The sequence below is a fragment of the Doryrhamphus excisus genome, chromosome 19 (genome assembly GCF_030265055.1).
Source record: "Doryrhamphus excisus isolate RoL2022-K1 chromosome 19, RoL_Dexc_1.0, whole genome shotgun sequence".
Classification (NCBI taxonomy): domain Eukaryota; kingdom Metazoa; phylum Chordata; class Actinopteri; order Syngnathiformes; family Syngnathidae; genus Doryrhamphus; species Doryrhamphus excisus.
Window position 1 is genome coordinate 6,783,924 of NC_080484.1, and position 20,445 is coordinate 6,804,368.

Genomic DNA, 20,445 nt, shown 5'->3' on the forward strand with positions numbered 1-20,445 from the left:
GCGATATGAGAAATTATAGATCCAAAGAAATGTTTTTTTTCCAAGTCTTTATGTGCAAGATTGTTCACCACAAACATTTGAAAGAAATCACATTAAAATCCCCAAACTTTATTTTTTCTATCTTTTAAATAAACCTAAAGCTTTTGTGTTCTTATACACATATATTTCTCATAGATACTTCATGGCGAGCGTGCACGTGTCCTGGCAGAAGAGACTCACAGTTTTCTTCCCTTCAGAGAGACGGCGGGGGGGGCGGGGTCACACGGTCCCAAGTAAGGCTTGCGCAGGCTCCGCCCCCTCGGCAACAGTTGTTTGGCACATTGAGACTAGCGAGTAACACATGGCGCTAAAAAGGTGCGAGGAACCACGTCAAAGAACAGAATAAAAAAATAAAAGACACCTTGAAAGGTGACGACTTTTCTCCGAAGAGACCACGCCCACCGCGGAAGGCTTGCGAACAAAACAAAGAAGCACGCTAACGCTAATCAGGCCGCCTCTCCTTCGTGGCGTGGCGGAATGTTGGAGAACAGGCTGCGTCCTCGTCACGCAGGAGACAAACACCTAGCTAACATGCTAACGCCCCCCCTCCCAACCCATGGTGGTGTTGCCATGGTGGCTGACTGACTGACTTTCTGCCCCCCCACCATGATGCAAACACTAAAACACAAACAATATATACACACGCCCCTCCCCCACTTTGAGTCCGCTGGTTGCCATAGCGACTGTCTGCTGCTGGTCAGCCAATGGAATGTCAGTCTCTACGGCGATTGGCCAATCAGAAGAGTCTGCGGTCCGTTCACTTCCTGCTGCGGAATATTCACGGAGGATGTTGGCACGTTAGCACGTCCGTTACACGCTGTGTGTGGGGGTGGGGGTAATCACTCATTGCTCACAAGGGGAAGGCTTTGAGTCCTTACAGCGCCCCACTCATCCCTCGGGTGGGATTTGTAGGGCTGAGAGAGGACACGCCCCCCACGCTCCCCCTCAAGGTTCATGCAGGTCACATGCTGCTTCCTGTCCACGACTGGCAAGGTCCCATGGCCGAAAAAAGTAGAATTGGTCAGTGTGTGTGTGTGTGTGTGTGTGTTTGTTTGTGTGTGTGTGTGTGTGTGCGTGCGTGCGCATGTGTTCACAGGCCATTGCTGTTGCGGTGTGTGAGGGGGGGTTTGGAGAGCTCGACCACGCCGCTGCGACTCTTCCCGATGACCTTGGGAGCACGGCGCAGTAATTTCTGAGCTTCAGTGAATGCATCGGTCAGCTCCTTCTTCCACTGCACCAGCTCTGGATCGCTCTGACCACGACGACGACAACACCACGGCATGGTTACACCATTGGCATGTGTGTGTGTGTGTGTGTGTGTGTGTCTGTGTGTGTTACCTCGCACTGCAGCACAAACTGCTTCCCTCCTTTGATGCGCAGCAGGATGCACTTCTTATCTTTAATCTGCGTTTCCTCCACAGATACGATCTGTTCCATCGTCAGCAGGTTTTGCTGCGGCACACAAAGCCCAGGAGGTCAGAGGTCGCATCCGACGCAGCCAACGCACCGTTCAACCCTTCCTCGCTTCCTTTTACGCCTACGTCACGCCACGCGACCCGCACGCCTAATAAAGCGTCTAGCCATCCTGGAACACACTCGAGGTCAAAGGTCACATCACTTCCTCATCTACAGAAGCAAGGGGCGGGAGTCTATGCGTCTACTTCTCAGCCGTGACGTCATGTGACACTCACCGCGTCTTTGTGTGGCGTCAAGCGTTTCAGCCATGTTTCCTTGTCGTGCACAACCACACATACACACACACACACACACACAGTGCAACAACACACATAGTGAGACAACACACACACACACATGAACTTACACTATTTGGACTGCTTAGTGCACAATTGTCTAGTTAAGACCTAGTCTAGCAAGTGTACACTTTGTCTTTTCAGTGCCCACTCATGCACTTACATGTGGTGTTTAGAGTGCATGAATAGTGCCCGCTCGCGCACTTACATGTGACATTTAGAATGCAGAAATAGTGCCCACCCGTGCACTTACATGTGGTGTTTAGTGCGCATGAATAGTGCCCACTCACGCACTTACATGTGGTGTTTACAGCGCATGAATAGTGCCCGTTTGTGCACTTACATGTGGTGTTTAGAGTGCATGAATAGTGCCCGCTCGTGCACTTACATGTGGCGTCTAGAATGAAGAAATAGTGCCCACTCGTGCACTTACATGTGGTGTTTCGAGCGCATGAATAGTGCCCACTCGTGCACTTACATGTGGTGTTTAAAGCGCATTAATAGTGCCCACTCACGCACTTACATGTGGTGTTTCGAGCGCATGAATAGTGCCCACTCGTGCACTTACATGTGGTGTTTAGAGTGCATACAGTGCCCACTTGTGCACTTATATGTGATGTTTAGAGTGCATGAATAGTGCACTGAGAGGCGGACTCACCCGTGACTCCCCCTCCCCCCTCCACTCCACCCTGTTGGGGAAGAGGTAGAAGTAGCGTCGCTGCCATTGGGTGAGGAAGGGGTTGCCCAGTTTCAGCATGTATCCGTGCATGATGCAATCCTTGCCCAAGGCGTAGTCTGAAAACATGCATGCCACACAGGGGGGGGTGAGAGCACAGCAAGAAGAAGGAGGAGGAGACAAAGGCTACGAAGGCGTTTTACCTTCCTCGTGGCCCAGCTGCTTGTTCTTGGCTCTCTTGCGAGCTTCGTTCTTGTCCGTGTCGGAGTTGACGGCCTCGTAGACGGTCTCCGCCACTTCCTGCTGCCAGCGCTCTGAGATGACCAGGGGGAAGTTCTTGTAGAGCTCCTGGTCGCTGTCCAGCAGCTGCAGGGAGAGAGAATATGAAGTCGTTGTGATGCAAGCCGGCATGATGACATCATCGCCACCTTGATGCCCTTGGTGTCTTCCTCGTCAAAGGAGCCGATGTCGAAGGCGTCGGCGGCATTGACCTCCCCTCTGGGCGGGATTAAGGGTGGCGAGTACTGAGAAGGACAGAAAGAGGGCGACGTTACGGTTTCCTGTTGCAGGTGTTTGCAATCAAGGGGGCGGGGCTTCACCTTCTGCAGGTACACCTGCTGCCAGTCCATGCCCTTGAAGAAAGGATGCTCCTTGACCTCCGAGGCTCTGCTTGACGGAGGTCACACTACATGTTAGTCCTCTTGTGGCCACAGGAGGGCGCTGTTCGCCCAGGACACCACGACCCAGCTGTGTGTGTGCGTACGCGTGTGTGCGTGTGTATGCGTGTGTGTGCATGCGTTACCCTCTGCCCTGGCAGCCCAGCCTCTTGGACACGTCACGCTGCAGGAGACCTTCCAGAAGTTCTTTGAGTTCTGCTGTGAAGGAGTCGGGCAGCTCCACGTTCTACGAGGGACACAACGTAGAAACAGGCAACATAGAGGACAGGTCATTTCTCAGCATGACACCCGTTCATACGAGGACATTCTTGATCATGTGACCGCCATTCAGAGAGCTATTTCTAACCCCACCCCCACTGGTGGATTACAGGGATAGTAGCTGGATTAAATCCTAATCTGGATTTACTCAGATAGCTAAGATCACACTTTCTCTGTACTGGACACACACACACACACTGCCTCACAGAGAATGCAGGCTGAGTATACTTAGTTCCTGAGTGTGGATGTTGATGGACAGTGTAGTGCTGATCATCACATACTTACTAGAAATCATCATCAACATCATCATCCATCTACCCTCATCTTCCTCAGCCGCCATCAGTTGAAGTTAAGATGGCAACAAGGGAGGCCGGGAAGTGAGACCACATGGAGTGCAACATCTGGTACCGAGTGTACTTTAGTATACTTCCCAACACCACAGGTATTTAGACGTCTCCTGCGTGTTCCGATGGCCGTGACGCTAGCGCACCATGAGAGAGGTGATGTCTCCCTGAGTGGAAGCATGCCAGTGTGGACTACTTATGCCCTCCAAAGACGAGGAGGAAGTACAGTGTGCAGTTATGCATGAAAAAGTCCAAGGGTAAGTGTGCACTTATGCACTGAAAAGACTTGCGTCTGCATGTCCCAGGGACTGTCCCTCACAAGGGTGCTGGAGGGTGTATGGGAGTCTACGTGTGCTTTGTGGACCTGGAAAGGGCATTGGACCGTGTCCCTGGTGGCATCCTTTGGGGGAGGTGGGTGGTGGGGACTGGGAGTACAGAATTGATGTGCTAGTACGTGCCACCGGGTCCTTGTAGAACCGGAGCAGAAGCCTGGTTGGCATTGCCAGCAGTAAGTCCAGCCTGTTTCCTCTTGTCACCCTTTCTGTTCGTTTTCATGGACAGAATTCCTAGGCACAGCCAAGGCGTTTAGGGAGTCCGGTTCGAGGGCCTTCGGAACTCATCTCTGCTGCTGGCAGACGATGTGGTCCTGATGGCCTTGTGGGGCTGTGACCTTCCATTGTTTACTGGGACGGTTTACATGAGTGTGAATCATCTGGGATGAGACTCCGCACCTCCAAACCAGAGGCCATGGTTCTCAGTGGGAAATGGGGGTTCCCACCGGGTTGGGAATGAGGTCCTGCCCCGAGGGAAGGAGTTTAAGTATCTTGTGGTCTTGTTCACGAGTGGGAAGGTGGGATTGGCGCTGCTCCTTCACATGGAGAGGAGCCAGTTGAGGTGGCTCGGGCATCTGGTCCAGATGGCTCCCGGACTCCTCCCTGTTGAGGTGTTCCGGGAATGCCCAGCCGGGAGAAGGCCCAGAGCAGGCCGAGGACAAGCTGGAGGGATTATGTCTCCCGGGAAGGCCTTGAGTCCTCCCAGTGGACCTGGAGGTGGTGGCCAGGGGTCTGGGCTTCCCTACTGCTGCCTCCACGACTCGGAGCCGGACAGGTGGAGGAGAAAGTAATGGAATGGTTGTGTCCACACGTAGGACGATGATGAATGACAGTGATGGTTGTGTAGAGTACATGGTACACAGACTACAATGGATGTGGGAGTAGACGTCTTACCATGGTGAGTGTCATCCTGTCAATCTCGTGTTTGTCTTTGGTCTTGTGCTGTCGGAAGGGGCTGTGCCTGCAGGGGGTGGCAACAGAGGACACTTAGCTCACCACATGCACTCCCCCCCCCAAACACACACAGGTTCTGACCCCGTGTGCTCAGATGTGTGGCATTTCCACACTCCACATCAAAGACAATAGCTGGAGAGTGGGCTAGGAATGGGGGTGGGGGGTCTGATGGGAGTCAGAGAGAGTGTTTGGTGTAGCAGGCAGGAAGTGATGTTACCCTCGGAGGAGCTTGAAAAGCATGCATCCCAAGGAGAACCAGTCAGCGCTGCTGTCGTACGCTGTCCCCTTCTGGAGCACCTCTGGAGCCATGTACCCATGGGTACCCCTGGAACCATACACCACACGCTGGTCAACACTGCAATGTGAAGCAGGCTGCAGTGCTAATGAATATGGCCGCCTCCTTCCTCATATAAAAGTCTTTATTTATTGTATCACAGGACTGTTTATTGCTTTTAATATTAGCACCGTCACAGGTGTGCTGACCCATGTGTCGCCAGTAGGTGGCAGCATGCTGCTGCGATGCGATTAAGCTCATCAAGTATTAAGAGGCTGCAGAGAAACATCACACACCTCTGCTAATATCCGACACGCAGCTAGCTAGCCAAACACACAGAGCTGCCTGCTCGCCTGCGTGTTAGCATATGAACTAAGTCAACATGTTAGCATAGACTCACTGCCGCTAGCATGACCGGCAGCCGTGTTTGCCTTTGCTGCCAGTTGACTCCGGTGATTAGCAAGATAAGCGTCTACGCCTTTGAACGCGCGCACACACACACACACACACACAGGCAGGCGGTCAACTTACACGCTGGCATGAGGTTTCTTCTTGGAGAAGTCGCAAGCCAGGCCCAGGTCGGAGATCCGAACGTGACCGTGCTCGTCCAACAGGATGTTCGCCGGCTGAGACAGAAAGTGCATGTGAGCGAGACACTAGTCGAGGCGGTCCAGGTCGATAGTAGCACCATCATGCTCAAGATACCTTTCAGTATGAATCTGAAGTGTACTGCGGTGTACCCTTTACAGCTTAGTACTTAGTACGCACCTAGCACTCACCGTGTGTATTTAGCATAATGACAGTGTCAACACACCCTGGAAGATGTGTAGACGTTTATGTACTGTAAGCACCCAACACTTAAAGGAAAAGTATAGTTTAAGGGAAATGTTGCCCATCATCGTCCACAATGCTTCCGAGAGATACCAGTACACGTCTTACTTCTTTTGGGCCTTCTGAATGTAGAAAAACCGGTCAGAAGAGGCAGCTTCGCCATGGGACGCACCTATTCCACCTAGCAAGGTCACCGTTAAAAAAGCTCCAGCAAGGTAGCATGGCACATGTCATACTTATTTATGGATTTATTAGGTATTTGGGAACAAAACGTAGAGTTACATTCCCCTTGTGGCCTGAGGCATGAAGCTAGTTGCTAGCCGGTAGGCCTGGGCAATATGGAGCCAAACTCATATCCCGATATACTTAGGTACAATATCCATATGCTGTATTTTGTATTTTATTGTATGTATTTATTTTTTCCATAAGCTGAATTTGACCAAAGTCAAAGCCAAATATGTGTGCAACGTTTTATTAAAATGTAAACAATATAAAATAGTATATTGTCTTTTCTAAATAAATATAGAAAAAGTTAATTCCAATGTAGAATTTTCAGTGCAATCGTGCTGGACTCACGGTAGTCTGTGTTAGCGCTTCCATCTCATGTTCCCATGACGAGAGAAGGTAAACATGATTGATACCGTCTTTACCCAGCAACCTTTATACATCTTCTTCACTGTTCACCCCCACTATGCAGCCTCTCCTCCTCTGTATCTCCATGGGGATAGCCGATCATTGGGCGTACCGAAGGGATGCTAACAGCCGCTCTCGAATGTCAACAATGGAGCAAGCGACAAGCTACAGATGTAACAAGATAAACATCCATAGCTGCACACCAAAACAATAAGGAAGTCATAAATAAACCACGAAACACTAAAAACGCTGCAGGAGACACGGTGCTAACTAACTAGTCCTAACTATCTTGTATTCAGGCGGCACCATCTTGAAACATGAGACTTCCGCATCAAATCCAGTCTATATCCATAGGAATGATATGCTTGTTTTTCATATCGTGATGAACAGAGGTATGGATATAAAAAAATATGTATCATGTATCGCCCAGCCATACTATCCGGTGTTAACACTTTACTGAAGGAGTTCATGAGGGACACACCTAACCAACCAACCCTGACCACTACCCATTAGTTCCTCAGTAACTAGTCTATTGACGTACCTTATTGTTCAGTGAGACCCCAGTCGGCCAGCGGCTAACAATAATAATAATTCATTCATTCATTTTCTACCGCTTTTTCCTCACAAGGGTCGCGGGGGGTGCTGGAGCCTATCCCAGCTGTCTTTGGGCGAGAGGCGGGGTACACCCTGGACTGGTCGCCAGCCAATCACAGGGCACATATAAACAAACAACCATTTACACCCACATTCATACCTATGGACAATTTGGAGTGGCGAAATAAACTAGCATGTTTTTGGAATGTGGGAGGAAACCGGAGTACCCAGAGAAAACCCACGCTTGCACGGGGAGAACATGCAAACTCCACACAGAGATGGCCGAGGGTGGAATTGAACCCTGGTCTCCTAGCTGTGAGGTCTGTGCGCTAACCACTACACCGCCGTGCCGCCCAATAATAATAATAAATAATAAAAATAATAAAAAAATAATAATAAAAATAAAAATAATAAAAAAATAAAAAGAAAAATAATAAAAAAATAAAAATAATAATAAAAATAATAATAATAATAAAAATAATTAATAAAAATAATAATAATAATAATAATAATAATAATAATAATAATAATAATAATAATAATAATAATAATAATAATAATAATAATAATAAGCCCACGTGATGGGCTGCATATGTCTGTTTCCGTATCTTTAAAAGGCAGCAAAAAGAGACAGACGTGTGTTGCTGTCTCACGTTGGGATTGTGGATGATGGCCATCATTCCCTGTAAGAATTCACACCAGCCTCGGTGATGACTGATGAGTGAAGGTGTGTGTGTGTGTGTGTGGGCGCTTGGGAAAGGTGTGTGTGTGTTGGGTGAAGGAGATACCTTGAGGTCTCGGTATACCACAAAGCGGTTGTGCATGTGTTCCAGGCCCAGGATGATCTCTGCAGCGTAGAAGCGCATTTCCTTCTCACTGAAAACGCCGTGCTGGGACAGGTGGTAGTGCAGGTCACCACCTAGGTGCACGTGCACACACACAGAGAGAAAGAGAGAGAGAGAGAGAGAGAGAGAGAGAGAGAGAGTCAGCATCACCAGGCTGCAGTAAATGTTTGCGGTGTAATCCATGCTTGTCACTTCAGGACTTGACCGACTCCACCTGATGTGTGTGTGTGTGTGCGCGTGTGTTGATGCAGACCCAGATAAAGGTGAAGGAAAAAAGGAAGTATGTCTGCTTGCAATGAAATCCATTGCTAATGTGCATTACTGCCACCTACAGGATCGCAGCTGGGTTTTCGGGGTTGGAGCTAGATGTGAGCTTCCAATGAAAATGGCAGGAGGGAGGGGTCACCACGGTTACCGTTCATGAGGTCCAGGATGAAGCAGAGCTTGTCGGGGGTGTGGAAGGCGTAGGTCATGCACACGATGAAGGGGCAGTCCTGTGGATGAGGGTCAAATTGCGTGTCAGCATCTCTAACACGGCCTCAGATGGCGGCGGCCGCGCTACTCACCCCCGTGCTGACGAGCGACAGCATGATCCTCTCGTTGAGCGCCAGTGTCTCGCCCTGCTTCATCTTGATCCTCTTCTTGTCCAGACACTTCATGGCGTACCTGCGGGGCGGGGTGACAAAGACACGCGTCACAATCGGCGCCGTTGGGGTCCCGTGAGAGGCGGTGCCCGCTTACATCTTGCCCGTGTCAGCCTTCCTGCAGCCGTAAACCTCGCCGAAGCCGCCGCGGCCGATGATGCGGTGCACGCTGAAGTCGTTCATGGTCAGCTGCGGGAGGAAGCACACAGACGCGTCCCATCAGATGTGCTCCTCGCCGGCATCGCCGCGGTGACGGCGTACTCACGTGAATGTTGAGCTCCACATTCTTCCACTGGCAGAAGCGAGTGAACTTGTCGCTGCAAAGGAGGAGGACAGGGTCAGGTGAGGCGGTCCGAGCTACCGTTGGCCAAAGTTCTTCCATCTCACCTCTCGATGAACTTGAGGAAGATCTTCCCTCTCAGGCTGTCGCAGATCTCCAGGATGTAGGGCTGGGCGCACGTTAAAGGGGGTTACAAGAGGGGTCAAGGTTAGTGTGTGTATGGGGTGCGGGTCTACCTGGAAGAGGCTGGGGGGCACCAGCTTCTTGGCCAGATGACTCTGCACGTGGTCCACTGCTTTCTTGGAGAACAGCTGCCAGCAACGCGGCAGACAAACATGTCAAAGTCAAAACACACCACGGACGAGGTGGGACACTTTCATAGAAACATCGTTGCCCCGCCCCGCACATGGGGGGGGGGGGGGGGGGGGGGGCTTGTCCCAGCCAGGGCCACAAACACGTTGGATATCTGCTATCATATTCATATCTACTGGCCTCCTACTGTATGGCTGCTTCTCGAGTCACATATTAACTCTAAATAACGAATAATCTTACATCTTACCATCACAACATTGTCACCTTATTCCTCTACCAGAACATTCCTAAAATGGCCCTTTTTATTCCAATATGTTAGGTCTATGCTACTAAATGACATTATTTGTATTTATGCTACCACTTGATTCCAACATTCTTTTTTTTCTTACTATTTCCACTACATTTTCATAAAGTCCACCAATGCTCTTGGTTTGTTTTGGTTCGTTCCAAACTCAACTTTAAAATGTCTTTTTGGAATTAGGACCTTATTCCCATATTATTCTCAATGTATTCCAATAGTATTAGAACTGTATTCCCTGCATGATCAGGTTATTCTACTTGGTCTTCTGTTGCTGATTGACTGGAGTTTTTTTGTGAAATGATATTTCTACTGTGGACACTCCTGTTCTTTCTGGAAGATAGACCCGCAGACTGCAGCTGGGTCTGGGGGGGGGGGGGGGGGCATGAAAGCCTGGGGGATCCAAACCATCACACATGTCAATTCAATTGTGTCACAGATGAGGGGGGTGTAGATGTGACAGTGACATAGCTAAAATATAAAACATCTAAGCCGCATGCTTTTTTCACTTTTGACCATGTGGCCCCCGCTGGGAATCAGTGTGGACCCCCCCCCTCCCCGGTGCAGCCTGAGCTTCTGAGTTTCCTCACATGCGAGCAGGACAGCAGCTCCTTCATGATGTAGCCGTCGTAGATCTGCCGACTGCGACTCAGCCGCTCCTCCTCAGAGTCCAGCTTCTCGTAGTCTTTGATCTGAAAGGAGACGCCGCCGGTCAGCGTGACTTCCTGCGCCAACCTTAGGCGGGCTACGCAAACAAAGACGCTTACTTCTTCGTAGAACTTGAGCTGCGGCACGGCCTCGTCGATCTCATTCAAGCAGAAGTCCTTGAAGAGCAGGAAGCCTGAGGAGCACAAACACGTCATTCTGCTGCTGCTGCTCATCACACACTTCCTGTTTACCTGTGATGGACAGCTCTCGTACACGCCCACAACCCCTGACTGCAGTCATTAAGACGCTCATCAAGACAGCTGCCATCAAGACACGCCCACACGCAGCCAAACCATGCAGCTGGATGCACACGCCACGGTGATAAAACAGGATCTGGCAAAGGGGGCGGAGCTAATAAACAGCTCACACATAGCCGAGGAATGAGATGTGATGTTGCTATGGTAACTGCCCCCATGACAACAGGGAAGGCGTGTACGAAGTGATGTGTGAGGCTGACGTGCCACAAGGCAGCCAGGTCACATGACAGGCATCGGGCCGCGCTCAACCTTCAGCACGTGACGGCCAAATCTTTAAGAACACGCCTCTTCCCTTTCAGCTGATTAGCATCAGGTGCTAAATAAAAATAGCCCCCGCTAACAAGATCCCATCTCCACACGGGTCACCAGTCTGACGGCTTTGACCTTCCCAACGGGCTCGCCAGCTTCAGCGGGGCCAACGTGGACGAGGAAGACATTCTTCAAAAGGCATTAAAAACAATAAAAATAAATGTTTTGGTATTTCCTGGCTTACAGAGCGACAATGTTGACGTGACAAAGATTCAATATTGATGCTGTGCGTCCAACGTCTGGTTCCTCACACAAACCCTTGGATGCATTCCAACAAAAGAGTCCTAACGGCACATTAGCATGCTACCATGCATGCTAGTGCTGCTATGTCCGACACCACCCTCGTCCTTCCAAGGGTCTAGGGCAGGGGTGCTCACACTTTTTCAGCATGCGAGCTACTTTTAAAATGACCGAGTCAAAATGATCTACCCACTACAAAAATGCAAAACATCTATTTATTTTCAAATGTATTGAGGATTATTTGTACGTACAATGTATGTTGATGTACCTTACATAACCAAATGAGCCAATATTGCAAAACACACATAATTAACTATTAACATTTTTTGTAATTACCTGAGTTTACTTTGATGACTTGCACTGAATTGAACCAGCCAGGGATGCATAGTCCGGACAGTAGCTGCTGATAGCCAGCCTCAAGCACACTTCCAAATGTTCATGGACATTGTGAAAAAAAAGTCCACCTCCCATTCCGTATGGAAGTGATATGTTTTTGCCTTTTTACTTGGTCCAGCTCCTTCACTCATTTTAGTGACCATAAACTTTAGCGAGGGCTTAAAATCTCGCATTCGCCGACTAGCTTAGCACTTTGCATCGTTGTTTACGCATGAGCGGTGACCTAAAGGTCAAAATTCAGTTGTCATCTGACTGGTTGTCCTGTATGTCAATCAAGTAACGGGGATGGATGATAGGCTGACATCGTAAGTTCTGCTGCACTTAGAGACGTTGTTTGATTTGATTGGTCACCCGAAGGGCAACATTCAGTTGTCATCTGAATGGCTGCCCTGTATATCAATCAAGTGACGGCATTGATGCTAGGATGATATTTTTTAATGTCACGCCGCGATCGACCAGCGATCGACCAGTACCACCTCCGCGATCGACCGGTAGATCGCGATCGACTTAATGAGCACCCCTGGTCTAGGGTCTTCATCACATGGAGTTCTCTGCTCAAACACCAGAGGCAGCCTTTCCCAAAGAATCAACAAGGACACGCCAAGCTAGCTAGCGGCGTCATCACCAGGGACCCGTGGCGTGTCTAGACAAACACGGTTATGGGAGGGAGTCCCATAGATGAAGGAAGAAGTGGGTAAATAGTTGGTAATTGTAGAGGATGGGGTAGTCATCCACTGCACACACCGAAGGAAGTACTTATGGAAGAGTACTGGAGTATTCCGTGTGGGAGCCAGCCGTCCCACAGGTCAATTGTTTGATCATGCCGCCTCCTCCACCAGCTACCTTATCTGAGCACCAGACGGCGTGCGTCACTTCCTCCACGTGGTCACATGGTGTGTACGCGTGTGTGTGTTCGTGTGTGTATGGTCCTCCTGGCGCTAAACAAGAAACTGAACCTGTCTCACACACGCCCTGGGGACATCGATCAACTCCCTTGACATCATCAGGACCCCCCCCTGTCACTGTGGGCCGCTCCCTCACCTTCCTCCCCACCAGGAGCAATCTTGCATTTCTCCCATTCGTCAAAGTCTCGCCAACCAAGCTTGTTGGCCTTGCTCGCCAACCAAGCTCTTTGGCCTTGCTCGCCAACCAAGCTCTTTGGCCTTGCTCGCCAACCAAGCTCTTTGGCCTTGCTCGCCAACCAAGCTCTTTGGCCTTGCTCGCCTACCAAGCTCTTTGGCCTTTCTACCAAGCTCTTTGGCCTTGCTCGCCAATCACTGCTCTTTGGCCTTGCTCGCCAATCACTGCTCTTTGGCCTTGCTCGCCAATCACTGCTCTTTGGCCTTGCTCGCCAAGCTCTTTGGACTTGCTCACCAAACTCTTTGGACTTGCTCACCAAGCTCTTTGGACTTGCTCACCAAGCTCTTTGGACTTGCTCACCAAGCTCAAGCTGAAGTCAAAATATGAAGACAAAAACGTTGTATTCGGATGTGAAAAGAGATTCAATTTTCCTACAATTAGAACTATCAAATTTGAGTTCATTATTCATTTAAAAATGTGACGATGTGAAAATTGTTGGGGAAATAGAAAAAAAGTGTTTTTTAATGATTATTTATGTCATTTGAGAAAGTCCTAAATGACATAAATAAAGTAAGAAGGGCTCAGACATGAGGCTTGTGGCTGAAAAGCAGCTTTTCCTTGTCTTGCTTTGCTGTGGGTTCCAGCTCAGCGTGCGGCAGGCTGCACGTTTGCCATCCAAAAAGAGGCTTTTGACTGTGGAACCTATGTTGCATTATACATACGCTAACCTTTACTGGCCCGAGGCCGGCGTGCGTGTGTAACCAGTGTTCAGTCGTCTGGCCATGGCTTGCTAACAGGGTGAGTCAGCAACAACACATCCATCCATGACGGCGAGCTAGACGGGTAGCGGGAGGCCAGATGTGAGCGGGTCCCTGACGGCGCTCGGCCGGAGAGGCCGCTCTGAGGCCTTGGCGAGCGCTCACGGCCGCAGGATGTTTGAGGAAGCTGAACAAACGACAGAGCGGATGTCTCATCCTGGAAGGAGCAGAGTGTTTGCTCAACGCCTGCAAAGCGCCGCACGCTCCCACGTCTAACTTGTTGTACCGGCACGCTACGCGTACACCGCTCCTGTCGACACGGTACACACGCCTCCATAACACTCATACCCACCGCTAACACATGCTCATGCAAAGCCACCAAGTAGCCCCCCGGCATTCCCAAGTGGATGTGAAGGCCGACTCAACCGGGATAACAAAAACACCTTTTTCCACGGTGACAATTCCAGGTGTCATGATGTTCTGTCACTATGTTACACACTGTGTGTATGCTGGCGGCCCCGGCTCCACCCACCCAGACAAAGGGGCCATAAAGTTCATATCCTCCTAGCGCCCAACCACAGTTCCTTCCTCTCGTGAGATCTTGTGATACCCCTAACAGGTCTTAAGGACCATCGGCACCCATGGCATCTGCCTGTGTGAGCAGATGTGAAGCCGTAATGGCAGAACATGAAGCCGTTACTGCACATGCTCAGATGGAAAGGGCTTGTGTGTCAGCGGTTAAATGTGACGTGAGCGGCTCCATCACCGGCTTCCGTGCACACGCACGTCCCGGAAGTCTACTGCCAATTGCTTTGTCTTCATGCTTGGTTTTTGGTCTTCCATCCACCGTCAACCCTGGGACCTTATGGACAGGGGTGCGCCTTTCCACATCATGTCCAACTAACTGACTTTACCACAGGTGGACTCCCATGAAGCTACTGAAACATCTCAAGGATGATCACTGGAAACAGAATGCACTTGTCCAGGATCCTGGAAGTGAAGACGCTGCGATGGCTGCACTGGAGGCGGGGACACACACAGCACCGTGGGGGGGAACAATGCGCTGTGGGAAAGGAGGAGGAGAGTGCCTGGTCTTCTGCATGGCGTTCGCCTTCTTCTTCCCTCCTCGTCACCTCTTTTATTCCTCCTTCCATCAAATTCATTTCTCCCCAACCGCAAGCTCGCGCGGCACTCCTGCTGCCGTTGCCGTGGCAACCACAGTTGCTAGGCAACACACAACTCTCCATCATCCATTCCAGAAGTCTGACAGATGGAGAGGGAGCATGCCAAGGCAGAGTGAGAAAGGAAAGGGGGGCGTTCAAGAATGAGGAGGAACCAGGACCAGGACCAGAACCACCAGGAGGTCCCCACCTGATACTCATCCCTGCCATCCCAACTAACCAACTGACCAAGAGTGTGCTGGACAGGGCGTCTCACAGGGCTGCCCAGGGAAGGTGAACACAAACAGGAAGTCACATGACATGACTGGACCCCCATTCCTCCACCTGTGCACCTGTTTGCCAAGTCAACGTATTATGTCTTTCTTCCGCAAAGCCCCCCAGAAAGTACTCCAGCAGCCTCACCAGAGGCCGGGGATGCCGTGTTCCAACATGCATCACTTCCTGATGACATGGGCGGAAGATCTCCCACACGAGGAGGCCAGGCATGCCAATTAAGGCTGTCTATTCTCGAGGGGGCCAACGGGGGGGTGGGGGGGAAGAGTAACTAACGCTGATGAAGCCTGCGGCCCAGCTGTGCTCGCTGACACGCTTCCTGTCTGGAGAGGAGCCTCAGCTTCCTGGAGGCCAGCGCCATCGCCGCCACCTGCACAGCCACGCCACGCGGCCGCCGCAACCCACTTCCTGTTGCTCATCGGCGTTGGGCACTTACCGATCTTCTGGTTGAAAATCTTGTCGAAGGTGAGCTCGTCACGCTCCTCCAAGTACTTCTGCATCACGCTGCGGATGCTGTGGAGACAAACAGGAAGTGCATTAGTGGCACGTCGCGCACGCCCGTCCCCTGACGCGGGGAGGCACAGGAGAGGTAGATAGCCCCCCCACTGGGAACAGGTGTTAATGACGGGAGGCAGCCTGAGAATTAATCAATTAGCACCCCCCCATGGAACATTACCACTTCCACCATAGTACACACACTACTTAACACGTACACCAACTCCTCTCCGCACTCATACACGGTACTCTCACCTGGCTACTGGGCAGTACCGCCGTGTACTCTCACCTGGCTACTGGGCAGTACCGCCAAGTACTCTCACCTGGCTACTGGGCAGTACCGCCGTGTACTCTCACCTGGCTACTGGGCAGTACTGCTGTGATTAACGAATGATACACATAGTAGTAATACAAGCACTAATATACAATGTAGTAGTAACATAATTACTAAGAAAACATGTTGTCGTAATATAAATCCCAATATTAATGATACATGAAGTAGTCGTACAAATCCCCCAAATACAGGTAGTAGTAATATAAGTACCAATAATACATGTAGTCCAATAATCATAATATCTTATTATTATTATTATTATTAACACCTGTAGTATAAGTACTAATAATACATGTAGTCCAATAATATAATATAAGGGCTAATAATACAGTAGTAGTCATAAATGCCCACAATAATAATAATAATAATAAACTGTGGTAGTAATATAAACACGAATAATAGCTGTAGTCCAATAATAATAATACCTGTCGTAGTAATAATAGTACTAATAATACATGCAGTAGTCATAAATGCCAATAATAATAATAATAATAATAATAATAATACCTGTAGTAGTAATATAAGTACCAATAATCCATGTGGTAGTAGTAGTAGTGTGTATAATAGTGTGTACAATCAGACGTGACAAAGAGTACTTCCTCTTTTGTAGATTGTGGCCATGGCAACATGGCAGCCAAGGCGGTTTGATTGACAAGAGTGCGGCGCCGGGGTGTTGGGGGTCATGTGACTGAGAACAGTGGGCGGGGCATGGCCGGCTAAGTAAACACTTCCTCTTTGTGGGCCTTTGTAGGAAGTACACGGCCAGCCATCTATCCATCCATCCATCCATCCAAGTGTTGGCTGCTGAATGACTTCCATGGAGGAAGACACACCGACATGCCACACACCAGCGTTAATGATTACATTTTATTGACAACATGGTGTCATGTTCACGTGTCAACCCGATGGCTTACCTGTACGTGTGTAGTGTAGTGTAGTGTATTAGTTCCCCTTTCAGGGGCCACATAAGGCAATAGGGCAGACCCCAAGTGGCCCCCAGGCCTCCACTTTGCCACCTGTGGCTTGTGTCTATACAGCACCCTCTCGGCGCCGGCGCCTGACGCCCCCCCCTCCAAGCAACATCTCACCTCCCCGCCAGAGTCGGTCGGGAGCCTCGGAGTGCCGAGAATGTGTCGGCAGCGTGCGACCGTCGGGGGCCGCATACACGGCGGCGGGGTTTGCACACATCATCGCCTGCGGCCTAGTTGGCTAAAGCTAGCATAGCAAGCAGGGTTTGCGCGATGCCGGACATCATCATTAATAATCGATATTTGATGTTGTTATCTATTGTTTGAGTGTTTCACAGTGGTTGAAAAATATCAGAGTGAGACGCCCCGTGTGTTGACGGAGCAGAACCTCGCCGCCGGGCCGCTAACGCGCTAATCAGCCTTGTAATCTCAGGATGGCTCCGCCTTGTGCTTTCCAATCCCGGGATCGCAGGCGTCCAATCCCGGGATTAACCTCCATCGCCCGTGTTTGCCTGCGTGGCTGACGAGCACAGAGGTCAATTAGCATGGCGGCTGTCAGAGGCGCTAATCCCTGTGACGTCCTCAGACAAACATCCTAATCTGGCTGTGCATCAAGATGTGATTAAGAGATGATACGCAATCCATCCCCCATCCCATCAAAGCCCATCCACTTTATTTGGAAATCGGCGCCGCCCGTGTGCACGCTCGCCCAGAGGGACAGAAAGCGATGATGGCGTCTTTGGCCGGCGACAGCGCCAAGGAGAAGCCACACCTTGAGGACGACTTCCTGCTCAAGTACGTTTATAAAGTCAACAAACACAAGGAGGGTGCTGCCATTGGTCAGCACACAGGGGGCGAGGCTACAAGCGGCAACCAATGAGAAACTTGGCTTTCCCACTAGTAACTATTCCAAAGATGAAAGTCTTCTCATAAACATCATTTTAACACTTTATTTTGGTACTTTAAAAAAAATTACGGTTTTACGCTTACATTTAAACAAAGATAAAAAATAGAGTTAAATTAATTTATTTAGTCAGAATACTATGGGGGTGGGGGGAGATGAACTTCACAAGATGAAAGTCACCATATCAAATCAAAATAATGATATAATAATAATAAATAAAAATCACCACAGGATGATTTATCTTTTATCATTAGCATTTTCTTCCCTTACTGGACTCCCCATGTATATACAATGTGCTCAATATACTATACGTAGTCATTGCAATGCATGTACTCTGTGTAGTATGTAGTACATAGGATATACACAGTGGGGTGAAAGAGTGTTGCCCCCCCCCCCCCCCCCTGGTGTCTTATTTATTAGCCCACTTCCATGTTTGAGATGATGACGGAAATGTAAATATCAGCCAAGAACAACACTCCATCAACACCTGATGCATTTGGAAATGAAACAAAGCTCCATGTCCCTGTGTGAGAAAGTTATTAGCCTAAAGCTAATAAGTGCTCGGCCCACCCTTGGCAGCAACAAGTGCAATCAAGCCTTTGGGATAACTTGCAGTGAGTCTTCAGCTCAGGACAAAGTCTTCATATGCTTTGGTGGACTTGCTGCTGGGTTTTGGATCATGGTCCTCATGGCCCTGCTGCACAAGCCAAGTTGCTTTCAGCTTGAGCTCACCCACAGATGGCCCCACATGCAAGCGACAGACCGTCACACTACCACCACCACGTTGAACTCTTCTTGTTCTCCGTGCCGGATGGAATGGGACACGGGCTTTAAGAGTATTTTCCCAAAGGTCTGTGGATGATGGCTCTCACTGTGGTTGGCTGGAGTCCCAAAGCTTTACAAATGGCTTCATAACCTTTCCTACACTGATAGTTCTCAGTTCATTTCACTTATGTTTTAATGGGGGGGGGGCACTTTCTCACACGGGGCCAAATAGCTTTGGATGTTTTCCCCCCTTCATAATAAATTGCTGCAACCATCACACCAAAAGCCACTGATGATCTCCAGGTGTGTGTGTGTGTGTTACCTGGGCTCGGGCAGGATGATCTTCTTGCTGGCTCGTGCTGCAGGAGTGGACTTGCTCTTCTCCATCGCCATCAAGTAGCTGACATCAGCCAACACTGCCTCCAGGTCCGCCATCTTTCTCGGCAGACTTTCGCGTGGAGCTTCAAAAACACAGAGGTCCTCCACCAGATGAGACCACCATCAACGTCCCGGGGCGGTGTAAGGGGACGGGGAGGGTGGGTGTCCTGGCCGTCGACTGTGTCCTCAGAGTGTCATCGTCGGTTCGGAGGAGAAGTAGTTGCCAATCAAAGAGTCAATGCTTCCTTTTTATTTCGATCCCATTTAAGACAACGGCTTCTCCGTGCACGCTGCCGTCAAACGCACGGGATGGACGGCCTGCATCCGTCCCCCGAGACAATGTCCACGTTGGTCTGTCCACACGGGCTGTGTTGGCGTGAGGAGGGAGGATGGCGGAGGACAGGTGGACTAATCCTCCAGCTGCGTGCTTGAAAAGTGTCTTCTTGTGTGCGAGCAATGCAAATGTCTTCCAGTCAGCAAACACAAGCTAGCGCGCCTCCTTTGCGTTCCACACAGCCCGCACCAAGGTCCGCCTGCCCCGGCCCGCAACGTCGTCTGGTCTGGTCCCGGACTGAAGACTACCAGAGACTATGTCCCTCAGGCTGCTGCCTGCAACGCTCGATCACGTCAGAAGCTACCGTCGATGTTTGCTTTGCTAGTTAGCATGTAGCTAGCTACGGAGCTAACACGCTAGCGGGCGAGCTGCGCTGCTATCCGGCAGCTTCGAGTCAGGCTACGTTCCTCCACAAAAAGCATCCAGTGTCCCCAATAGTCTCCTGAAAATGTCCCCGCAGCTTCCAGGCCAAGTGTTAAGGGAGCCTCGTCGCGTCGCCGGGGCAGCCAGCGCGGAGGGCTGCCTGGGGACTGCCAGTGACGCTGGAGGAGGGGGAGGGGGCGCCAGAAACACTTGGAACTTTTAAGTCAAATGGCGGACAAACTAAAGCAGCAGACGATGGGGAGGAACGGTACAACCGGCGGAGGCGGCGTGGAAGTGTCCCGCACCGAGGCACCGGTGTCTGGCTCCACAAACAGGCGGGGGGTGGCGGGTCTTCGTGCTCAGCCAGCTGCGGGCGACTCCTTCCTACCAGGCGAGCCGAGCTGGAGGAGCTTCCGTCCGCTTGTGAGCAGCTCGGCGTCCCTCCGAGCGAGTGCCGGGAGACTCCGTCCTCTCTCCTGTGTTCTTTCGAGGTGTCCGTTCCCCGGCTCCGGTAGTGTGCGTGTCCCGTGGTCGCCTCTCGTCTCCGTGTTTTTCTCTTGTCGTTAACACGGTGGCTCAGCTGCCTTGTGGCTCAACTTCCTCCCACTGCGGCGGGAGGGCTCCCAAAACCCGGAGCGGCTCGCAGCCTGGAGCCGGACCGGTGGTACCTTTCGGCTCGGCTTGGGTCGGCTTGGCTAGGCTCGGCTCAGGTGGTTCGGGTCACGCGAACGTTGTTGAACGTGAAAATGTTAATTAAACAATTTAGACATCCGTAGACAAAGAGGAAGTATGCCTTTTCCTGTTCTTGCATATTTCATAATGGCGACATTTTGGTGTGAGGTGATGAATAAACGATGCGTGTGTGTGTGTGTGTATATATATATGTATATATGTGTATATATATATATACATACGTACTGAGTGATCATATTTTCACGGTGTATTAAAGGTTCAATAATG

At 50.3% G+C, this 20,445-nt stretch overlaps 1 protein-coding gene across 1 annotated transcript; it reads right to left on the reverse strand.

Moving 5' to 3' along the window:
- Positions 1-10: 10 nt before the first annotated feature.
- grk3 (G protein-coupled receptor kinase 3) lies at positions 11-20,229 on the reverse strand. The gene is made up of 21 exons (XM_058057832.1): positions 18,733-20,229; positions 15,381-15,457; positions 10,510-10,583; positions 10,333-10,434; positions 9,369-9,443; positions 9,240-9,301; positions 9,118-9,169; positions 8,950-9,041; positions 8,775-8,874; positions 8,624-8,702; positions 8,152-8,282; positions 5,837-5,931; positions 5,249-5,356; positions 4,972-5,038; positions 3,269-3,369; positions 3,066-3,132; positions 2,895-2,990; positions 2,670-2,832; positions 2,449-2,585; positions 1,378-1,491; positions 11-1,291 (listed from the first exon to the last, which is right to left on the reverse strand). Exons 1-21 carry the CDS (start codon positions 18,843-18,845, stop codon positions 1,130-1,132), a joined length of 2,067 nt encoding a protein of 688 aa, XP_057913815.1. The 5' UTR covers positions 18,846-20,229; the 3' UTR covers positions 11-1,129.
- Between the last annotated feature and the right edge of the window lie 216 nt (positions 20,230-20,445).